Here is an 11,346-nt window from a genome sequence, read left to right as displayed (position 1 = left end):
TGCTGATTACTTATCATCTAAAGACAGACACAAGTTGACACAAAATACTGATTTAAAGAAGATATTACAGATTCATAAATGAAGAATACAGCTTTAAAAGGAGGAGTGTTGCTGTAGTTATTTTCAAAACTGATCCCTTATAAGGGAAAAAACCTGACGTTTCTTTAAACATGTGCTTCCCCAGCTTCTCACAGGCTCTCTGTAATTTCAAACCTCCTCTAAACACAGCTTTAAAAATGCAGGGAGGTGATTGGAGGTTAGTGGTTTACTGGGGCAGAGGGTGCAGTTCTCCCTCTCACCGCTAGGGGCTGCTGGGGAGGGGGTGCAGTTCTCTGTCTCACCACTAGGGGCTGCTGGGGAGGGGGTGCAGTTCTCCCTCTCACCGCTAGGGTTGGCTGGGGAAGGGATGCAGTTCTCTGTCTCACCACTAGGGGCTGCTGGGGAAGGGATGCAGTTCTCTGTCTCACCACTAGGGGCTGCTGGGGAGGGGGTGCAGTTCTCTGTCTCACCGCTAGGGGCTGCTGGGGAGGAGGCGCACAGGAGCAGAGAGAGGCGCGACGTGGAAACGCAGAATGGCATTCAAGCCTTTTATAATCCAGAGAGCAGCGATCACAACATCAGACTGTCTGAGGATCTGAGGAGGATCTGAGGAGGACATGTAGCTGAGACTGTATGAAGAGGAAGAAGAAGAGGAAGAAGAGGAAGAAGAGGAGAAGCCTTCGACATGGAGGGAGGGTTAACTATCACCCTGATTTCTGTTGCGATGTTTTTAGGATGTTTGATTCTTGGGTTCATTCCTCTGCTGATCAGACTCTCTGAGGTGAGTTTACAATAATAAACTTATTTATTATAATCAGTCTGAGTTTATTTATCTCTCCTCTCTTATTCATGTTTCTGTGAATGAGTTCTGGACTCTGTGGACTCTGTGTTTTCTGCCTGTGATATAATGAGTGTGGGAATGATGGATCCGGATCAGCTGAAGTCCTGTATCTGTCTGTCTGCAGAGGAGCCTGCAGTTCGTCTCCATCCTGGGGGCCGGGCTCCTGTGTGGGACAGCTCTGGCCATCGTGATCCCTGAAGGGGTCGGTCTGCTGGAGGAGTCCTGGAGCGGTGAGCACTGAGCACAGATAATAACCTTTAAACTCAGAGTTCATCTGGAGATCACAAACTTTCCTGCTTTATTTATAAAGCATCCGTGCTTCTGACTCACTTCATTCATTAAGAAACAGTTAAAAACTTACCTTTTCAAACAGGCATTCCCCACACATTCATTATTCCACCTCTTCCCTTCTCGTCTGCTTGTCTTATATGTCTTTATTGTATTTATTTATTTATTTATTGTCTCTCTTGTAAAGAGTCTTTGAGTTCTTGAAAAGCGCTATATAAAACTTAGGTATTATTATTATTATTATTATTATTATTATTATTATAAATGCAAATTCATCTTTTCTCCTCTATAAAATCTAAAAATACTGAATCAAGTAAGCCAGAAAAATCCTTTCATCCTGATCTCTGATTTTGTGTGCAAACCTTTATAGTAATAATAATAATAATAATAATAATAATAATAATAATAATAATAATGATGATAATAATAATAATCTTTATTTAAATAGCAGTTTTAAAGACCTTGTTACAAAGTGATTTAGAAAAAGGAGAGAAACTAAAAGACAAAAAGGAAATAAAACAATGTTGGAAAAATAAAAACAACAAAAGATTAAATATTAAAACAATCAACAAATCAAAAATATGTAATTAGAAAATAGAAATATATATAGTATAAAATTATATAAATATAAAAATACAAATGATATTAAATAAATTAAATTGTTTAGATATAAATATATTAAAATGAAATTGTAAAATCCTGCCTGTGATGTTTCCTGAAAAATATTAAAAACCTGAGTTGATTAAAATGGAAAAAAGTTTAAAAAACAATAACCTGCAGGGAGGTGACAGCAAAAAGAAATAACAGAAAGGAGGATAAAAAAGGATAATAATAATAATAATTATCATAATAATAATGTAATTGTATTAGTGTAGGACTTTTCAATACAAGTAACAAAGTGCTTCACAAAAACAATAAAAACAGACAATAGAAGAAGAGAGGCGATAAAAGCAAACAGAATAAAACAGAGAGGTGAAATGTTAAAAATTGAAATAAAATCAGAAAATAAAACCTTTAGGAAAGGTAAGATTATTTATAAAGCAGCATTTATACAAAGAGTAATTCAAAGAGCTTTACAGAGTTAAAAACAAAAACCTGTCAGTGATGCTGCCCGAAAAATAATCAAACATCATGATTAAAACAGCTCAAACCTTCACTCTGAATTTAATATTTCAGCAAACACACATTTTTATAGCTTTTAAATTTGTTGCTCGTGATCATGTATGGTTGATTTTACAGCAGTTCTAATTCGTGTTAATGAGAAACACTTTGTTAACCTTGTTTATGTGAGTGCAAAACAAATAAAGTCATTACATTTAATATTATCTCATGATGAGTTCTTAAAAAACACATTAAACAACCTTCATTTGAAGAACATTTCTAAAGATCTGTGTTTTAAAGTTCTCAAAATGAAGCAGACGAGTCATAAATATATCAAATATTCTTTATATATTAATCTATATATAAAGGAACTCAAGATTTCAATGTTCCAGAGGTCTTATTCTTTGTTGTTATTTTATTTACTGACTGTTTTTTAAAGTGGACTGTTTGAAATGTTCAATCTTTATATTTGTTCTTATCTTCTGTTTTTACCTTTGCTGTTTTAATTATCATTATTATTATTATTATTAATAAAGGACAGAAATGTTAACACTGTGTAGGCGACACATAGGGAATGACACATAGTTAAAAAGAGCTGCTAAAAGAATATTACATTTCCATAAATCATGAAGTGTAACTGTAGACTTTGAAGAAGGGATTAAATTACCTCCAACACTCTCCCTGTTATATTACCTTATGGCATGAATGTCTGAAAGCCCACTTCCTCATAAGTCCTCATAAATAATGTAAAACTATTCTTAACAGAGACTCCATTTAGTGATCAAATGAACGCAAGGAAATGTTCTTTTAGATGTATTATTCAAATAAAAGCTGCACTCTGAAACCATGACTCAGCAATAAGAGACAGCTTCAGAGTGTTTCCTCCACAGATCACACCCTCCAAGTTGAGCTCTGCTGATATCAGTCTGATCAGCTGCACCTGTCTGCTCAGCTCACAGGTAGTGTCTGAAACTCAAAGTGCATGTTGCCTTTGACTCGTCAGCTGAGACGTCTGTGAGTTGTCTTCAGTGAAATGATCCGTTTAAAGGTGCAGCTGTGTTTCTTTCCATCACAGCTGCAGCAGGAAGCAGGAAGATGCTGCAGTGGTTTAACTACGGTGCACCAAAAGGGACAAAATAACACAACTCAAAAAGAAAAGCATTAACCCCAGACTTTAATCACATCTTGTTTAACACGTCAACACTGACAGCTTTCACTTGATATAGTTAAGTCTTCATAGATCAGACATGGATCCAGTGTAAACAGGACTTGGTGATGTAGTTTGTTGGTTCTGATTGAAAGCCTGCAGGTCGGTTTTGTACATCCCAGAATAGATGAATGGATTTCTGCTCAGGAGAGAGAGATGCTGCTGAAGATGAACGCCTGTGTCATTGTCTCTGAGGATGAAAGCAGGATCACTGGTCCTAATGTATGCAGCTCTTTGATCAAAGCTCTCCTCCTCGTCCTTCATCTCTCTGCAGCGTCCTCCTCTGATGTTCCCTCCTCTCTGAACGTCTCTGAACAAAACATCACCTCCACAGAGAGAGGCCCTCCGCCCCGCTTCGTCATCGGGGTCGCTCTGACGTTCGGCTTCACCCTGATGTTCGTGGTGGATCAGATCGGGAGTTACCTCTCCATGCGGGGTGAGATGACCTGACTTCATCCTGCAGGACTCTAAACACTCTCTTTATGTCTCACTACAACTTCTCAAGTTTTTCATTTCAGACCAGTCGACTCATTTACACAACAGACTGGGAATCACGGCCACTCTGGGGCTGGTCATTCACGCAGCAGGTAAGAACAAACATCACACCTTGTGTGTAACTCTCTGCTTTGTGTTTGCTGTGTGCACACAACATGCTTACAGGAATCCCAGAGTGCAAGCGTGGAACATTCCCAACAAAGCACCGGAGTTATTCATGAGCTCATGTGATTGAGCTCATGTGATCCCTCTGCTGGTTCAGTCTTTCATGTTGAGAAGGACTTCAGTTCTTTGAGTCTGGAGGCTTCAGATCACAAGAGATGAAGCGCTGCAGAAACACGACGTAACAAACCAGACATCTTTCAGACGGAGGGAACAGAAGTATTTAACATTTTAGATTTAGTAGTTTTGGGATTTTTAAACACAAGCAGTCAAATAACAGACAGATATTAGATGCACAGTTTAACCTGAAGGAAGAAGTGTTACCTGACATCAGAAGAGATTTTCAAATTAAAGTTTTTGATATTTTTCTTCATGAGTAATTTAAACCCCAGATTATTTTGTGTTGATCCAGCTCCAACACAATTGAATTTGTAGCTGTAACTTTTGAACATGTTGTAAAGTTCAAAGAGGATTAAAGTTAAACATTGCATCTCATATTTACCTTCAATCAACAAGAAGAAAAGCTGACTGAGATTAAAAACTGTTTGTGTCCCAGCCGAGACACAAAGAGCAGCTTATCGTGCAAACATGATGTAAGATGATCGTAATGCTTAAAAGAACACTTAGAACAGAACATCGTTAGCTCAATGTGTCGGCCTTAACGTCACCTTCAAATCCTCCAGTGAGACCGGCTCATTAAAGCTCCACTGAGGAGTTTTTGACTGGTTGTGAAATAGACTGAAATCAACACTGATGCTTCTACATGACCGACAAAATCAAACCAACCCATCAGCAACAAGACGGACAACTTCTATATTAAACTTTAATATATCATGAAGCTGTGAGGGGGGGTAGGTGTCAGACCAGAATATTAAAGCTCCACTGATGGAACAGCATTTCTCTATATTTGACTTGCAGAAGAAAGCAGGATGAGATTATTTTGCAGGATACTCCCATGCACTGAACAAAATAAGACAGTAAGGTAAAAGGTGGACACCTTTGCCCACAGGGGGCGCCAAAATCAACAGTAACAAAAGTTCCTGACTGGAGCTTTAAGTTTAAGCTCATGTTGTTATGTTTAGTGTTCAGTTCTGACTTTTGGGACATACATTAAGGAAAGTTCCTGGTACCAAATATTAAGTTCCTGTGCTCAGTCTGATGTAGTTTGGATTAGGGTTGGCAAAGGGGTGGAACATTTCCATGGCAAGTTAAGCTGGGGAACTTTGGAAATATATTCCAAATTGGAAACTTTCCATGGGAATTAGGGGAATGTATAGGAATTAATGGGAATTATGGGAATTAATAGGAATTATGGGAATTATGGGAATTATGGGAATTATTAGCAATTAATGGGAATTATTGGAATTAATGGGAATTATTGGAATTAATGGGAATTATTGGAATTAATAGGAATTATGGGAATTATGGGAATTATGGGAATTATTAGCGATTAATGGGAATTATTGGAATGAATGTGAATTGAGGGTAATTTAATATAAAGGTTTCATATTCAAGTATAAACATTAGTTTTGTTATAAGCAGACATTCATCCAAAATAATAAAATTAAAACAGATTTATTTGTAAGTAGAACTTTATCAAGTGTTAAATATTTTATTGAACTATCAATTCTTTCATTGAAGAACAAAAACATGAATGCTGAGTTAAACATTACTCTTCCCCCCCAACCCAACCCATTAAAAAAATGAACAACAATACAATCCCAACAAAGTCCCATTCAACATGTTGAATAAAAAATCACCTTCCCTCAAGCTTCTGAAGCCTCTGCAGGATTCTAGAGATCATCTGTGCTTCATGTGATGGAGGAATGCTCAGTGCATGTAGGGGGCGTGGTCTCTATAGCCCTGCAGGAAGCAGTGTGCTGTGTGCATGTGATTGAGGAACAGCAGAGATACAGACCTGTACTTGATGAAATCTGTTTTAGTCAGGATTATGATAAAATATATTTTCACCAACTATATTTAAGATCCCTATTAAGAGCCAACCTTCAATTTAGTTCCCATTGAAAGTTTCCAACTTTGCCACCCTAGTTTGGATGGATGATGGGAGCAGACTTAAATACACTTGTTAATAAGAATTCTTCAACATGCACTGACAGAGACGTCTGTTTCCATGCAGCTGATGGATTCGCTCTGGGTGCAGCTGTAGCCACGGGTCAAGTGTCCGTGCAAGTGATTGTGTTTTTTGCCGTGATTCTTCACAAGGTGAGAAACTCTTCAGCGGTTAGTTATCATATAAAAGTATAAAGTAAGGTTGACCATGTTCTCTCTCTCTTCTAGGCACCTGCAGCGTTTGGTTTAGTCTCCTTCCTGATGCACGCCGGCCTGGAGAAGAAGTACATTCAGGGACATTTACTGGCCTTCTCAGCTGCTGCACCGATAGTCGCCATCAGCACTTACTTCATATTACACGCAGTAAGAAAGCACATGTTACTGATGGTCTGAGTGAAGGACTCTGTGTCTTTAACTCAGTGTTTGTTTCAGTCTGAGTGAAGGACTCTGTGTCTTTAACTCAGTGTTTGTTTCACAGTCTGAGTGAAGGACTCTGTGTCTTTAACTCAGTGTTTGTTTCAGTCTGAGTGAAGGACTCTGTGTCTTTAACTCAGTGTTTGTTTCACAGTCTGAGTGAAGGGATCTGTGTCTTTAACTCAGTGTTTGTTTCACAGTCTGAGTGAAGGGATCTGTGTCTTTAACTCAGTGTTTGTTTCACAGTCTGAGTGAAGGATTCTGTGTCTTTAACTCAGTGTTTGTTTCACAGTCTGAGTGAAGGATTCTGTGTCTTTAACTCAGTGTTTGTTTCACAGTCTGAGTGAAGGATTCTATGTCTTTAACTCAGTGTTTGTTTCACAGTCTGAGTGAAGGATTCTGTGTCTTTAACTCAGTGTTTGTTTCACAGTATGAGTGAAGGACTCTGTGTCTTTAACTCAGTGTTTGTTTCACAGTCTGAGTGAAGGATTCTGTGTCTTTAACTCAGTGTTTGTTTCACAGTCTGAGTGAAGGATTCTGTGTCTTTAACTCAGTGTTTGTTTCACAGTCTGAGTGAAGGATTCTGTCTTTAACTCAGTTTTTGTTTCACAGTCTGAGTGAAGGATTCTGTGTCTTTAACTCAGTGTTTGTTTCACAGTCTGAGTGAAGGACTCTGTGTCTTTAACTCAGTGTTTGTTTCACAGTCTGAGTGAAGGGATCTGTGTCTTTAACTCAGTGTTTGTTTCACAGTCTGAGTGAAGGGATCTGTGTCTTTAACTCAGTTTTTGTTTCACAGTCTGAGTGAAGGATTCTGTGTCTTTAACTCAGTGTTTGTTTCACAGTCTGAGTGAAGGATTCTGTGTCTTTAACTCAGTGTTTGTTTCACAGTCTGAGTGAAGGATTCTGTGTCTTTAACTCAGTGTTTGTTTCACAGTCTGAGTGAAGGGATCTGTGTCTTTAACTCAGTGTTTGTTTCACAGTCTGGCGGCTCCTCTCAGAACCAGCTCAGTGCGACGGGCGTGGGAATGCTCTTCTCAGCCGGGACGTTTCTCTACGTTGCCACGGTGCACGTCCTCCCTGAGATCAGCAGCAGCCCAGCAGGGCCGCCCTCCTCCGACCCCCAGCAGCCCTCAGGACCCGAGGCCCACCAGCACAGACACCTGGGGCTCCTGGAGAGCCTCACCCTCATCCTCGGGGTCGGGCTCCCTGTGGTTCTGGCTCTCGGGTTGCATGACGACTGAGAGAAAAACACGAGGGTGATTAGATTTAGGGCAAAGAGACTGAGCCGCCACGCCCCAAAGAACAACTGTGAACCGTACAGGGTTTCAATCCTGCACGGCCTGACAAAGGAGCAATCAAAAGCTGCATCTCCACCTCAAGTGCCAAGAATTATTTCTCTCTAGGGAGACACTTTTAAAGACATGAGAAATAAGATTCCTCCTGCAGATTGTTGTCTGCTTTTCCACGGTTTGTCGTCTCATGTGTGAAAGAGCCGCCACACCTGTTCCTCACGTCCACAGAGGTTACACCCTGAATGTTCAAGCTTCAGGTCTCTGTTGTTTTAAGAACTAACAGACCACCTTGACTTGAGTATTCAGTACTTTCCTCTTTGTGTTGATGCTCTCTGTTTTTAAATCTGAGCTCAGTTTGATGCTTTATAACATTTCACCAGCACTAAGTGACTGAATGTACTCCCCTGATCTCATCCCTCTGGTTTCTATTCACATATTTTACAGCAACACTGACCCTGAACTAGAACTCTGACAAACCGTCTCCTTTACTGCTGAAAACCAAAGTTCAAAAGTTCAAAAGTTCAAAGTCTTCTTTATTGTTAAAAACTGCAGTATGCAGCAGACATACAGAGGATTCATATTAAGTTTCTCTCTCAGACCCTAACAACGACAACAACAGATAAACACAGAGGAGAGCTAGAAAAAGATAAGCTCAAATTAAAAAGAGTGAGCTGATAAAAATAATAAATACAGTTTAAAACTGTGCAAAAACTTTACTACAGTTCAATTTAAAATCAAAGTGAGTGTGTGTGTGTCAGTCCTGAGGATGACAGACCTCAGGGTTGATTTTTGGGGGGGTCAGTGACTGGGTTAAGTCTGTGAAGGGGGCACTATGGGAAGAAGGGGCAAAACAGAGAGAGAGTTCAGCATCCTGACTGCCTGGTGGATCAAACTGTCCCTCAGTCTGCTGGTTCTGTCGCTCTGATCTTTGCTGTAATTGAACAAATATTGAATCAGCGTGGGAGACGGAGAGCAGAAGTTCATCTCAGTTTACAGATTTACAAAAACAGGCCCTCTAAATAAATTCAACTCAGACCAGTCCGATAATCCCCCAAAATAGAAGCGTATGTACTGATTTATTTATTTGTATTAAATCCCAAATTATTATTCAGGAGCAAATTTTCTTTTGTGTCCAAACCAAAGAAAAGAGGACAAAACATTCACCATGAGACAAAAACTTCCTTATTTACAGTTTTTAAAACTGAAACCTGATCCCGTCTGAAACTGATCTTAGCTACAAAACAAGACGGTCAAACCTTTTGCTGCACAGCTGATTTTCTAAGAGCTTAAAGTTCTCAACCAAGCTCCAACCTGTAGCTAACACAGAAGTGCAGAATTAAACTGCAGTACCCTGAGTGTCCACATGAGGCTGGCTCCAAAAGCTAAGGATGCCCCATTAACACTCATGTTAAAGTGTCCTTTTGTAGAGTCGACAGCCTGGTTCAAAACCAGCTCTGGTCTGATAAAGCACATTTCATGATTTTCACACACTATGAACAGAGAAGATGTTTTTAATGAAGTACCTGTTTGTAAAATATTAAGTATAGAGTGATGCATAGACTTGAATATGGGGGCGTGTCTGAGTTACCAGCCAGTCTCACATCCTTTTTTACGACTGAGAGCTCGTAAGGTCGAGTCAGCATTTCTAATGAGGTGACTGCCATCAAAACGCCTCAGAAAGCAGAGGGTGACACGGGACTTCCACCAGATCCGTGTCCGGTCCATCTCTGATCCGCTGCGGTCTGGCTCCGTGCTCTCTTGTCCGTCAACACCCACCGGTTGTGTTTTCAGACTGCAGCACGGAGCAGGACCTCCGGACAGCTGGAGTCATGTGACCAAGGTTTTCTCCTCCTCCTCCTCTCCTCATCCATGTTGTCTTTCTGGTCCTCTGAAATCCGGCACAAATAGAAGTCTTGTGTCTCTGATCCGGAGGACTCCGACCTGCCGGATCAGAGACGCAGCTGGAACACAATGGAGTGGATCCAGTGGAAGTTAACACATTGACTAGAATAGAAACCTATCAGATCTGGTGCTGTGATGGACCGGAGACTGACCAGACCGGATCTGGTGGAACTTGGCCGTGATGTGACTGAGACTGAGTCCATGTTTATACGGTCTATGTCCCCCTTCAGAGGCTGCATCCTGTAAAAGGTGCATCTGAAGACTGATTGGATCACAGTGGCGTGTTTCAGGCTACTTCAAATGCAGCCAACAAATCCGTGCTGCGAAGGATTCATCCTTATCCCGGGATGCCTGCTTGTCAGTTTGATTGCACACTCTTAATCATCTGAGTAAAACACTGTGGAGTATTAGTACTTAGTAATAGCAGATGATGCAAATGTTGAAAATGATAAGTGACTTCAAACTTGTGGTGCAAATGCATTAAAATACACAAAATAACTTCTGTGAGTTTTCAGGAGGGTGGAAAGTATCCATGACTTCACTCTGAGTCTGGTCCCTGCTGGGTAAAGGAGCCTTGAGGAGACCTTGACCGGCTGTGTCCTGGTTTCAGAACATTTTGAGGACAGATTTTGTTTGTGTATCAAAGAAAGTCTGCAAAGGAGAGAACCCAATCTGTAACTCTTTGTTCGGTGGGATGATGCTTTTTCAAGAGCTGACAAAAGAAAGGCGCCGTTTGTTGCCAAGTTTGAATTTGATAATCCCTCTTTTTAGTTCCTGATCTGGTCTGGGATGTCTGAAAGTCGTCCAAACAATCACACAATGATGTGTTTCATTTTGAGATTATTTCCTCTCAGTTTGTTTGAACAGTCGGTAAAACAAGTCCAACAACCCTCTGCATATTAACCAGCATGCACCACGTGTGTGTGTGTTCACCTGTGAGAGGGGATGTGAGTCACACACACAGGTGACAGCACGGCTCAGGACCGGGATCTTCTCTCCACACACACACCTCTCTGATTTAATGTCATCCTAGTGACTCCTGCTGTTTCTTTTTCACTTCCCTCTGCTAAGCGTTTGCAGAAGTCTGCACGAGATAATAAAAACATGTTGGCTCTTGCTGTGTCGGCTGTGTTGCTCATTTCAGGTTTCCTCTCCCTGCACATATTTTAGATCAGAGGTGAAGAGTGCAATGCACATTTTTAAAGGCCAGTGTGTCAGGGTGACTTTAAGGAACTACCAGGTAACACCAGGGCCGTGATTTAACTACAGATATGGAGACATAATGCAGAGCTAACAGCTTATCATAACTGCAGTAACTCCTGTTAATGAAAAGATAGCAACATAAGGGTAAGTTAAATATTACAAAGCATTCCAGCTAACCCTTCTCCCTCCTGAAGCTCAATGAGCTGCAGCTTGCCTCGCCTTCTACCCCCCTAAACTCCCTCATAACTCCTCTCTTATCTGCACTCCACTGGCAGCTCATGTCAAATCCAGAAACACTGATGTCAGCCTTTAAGAACTCAAAGTGCTCCAGA

General features: G+C 40.6%; 1 protein-coding gene across 1 annotated transcript; it reads left to right on the top strand.

Moving 5' to 3' along the window:
* The first annotated feature begins 503 nt into the window (after nt 1–503).
* LOC117812161 (zinc transporter ZIP9) lies at nt 504–10,928 on the top strand. The gene is made up of 7 exons (XM_034682789.1): nt 504–820; nt 1,005–1,110; nt 3,751–3,912; nt 3,995–4,063; nt 6,271–6,356; nt 6,432–6,566; nt 7,598–10,928. Exons 1-7 carry the CDS (start codon nt 725–727, stop codon nt 7,856–7,858), a joined length of 915 nt encoding a protein of 304 aa, XP_034538680.1. The 5' UTR covers nt 504–724; the 3' UTR covers nt 7,859–10,928.
* The last annotated feature ends 418 nt before the right edge of the window (nt 10,929–11,346 follow it).

The sequence above is a fragment of the Notolabrus celidotus genome, chromosome 4 (assembly GCF_009762535.1).
Source record: "Notolabrus celidotus isolate fNotCel1 chromosome 4, fNotCel1.pri, whole genome shotgun sequence".
In the NCBI taxonomy this organism is placed as follows: Eukaryota; Metazoa; Chordata; class Actinopteri; order Labriformes; family Labridae; genus Notolabrus; species Notolabrus celidotus.
Note: the sequence above shows the minus strand (reverse complement) of the source record. Positions and strands in the feature narration are given on the sequence as shown.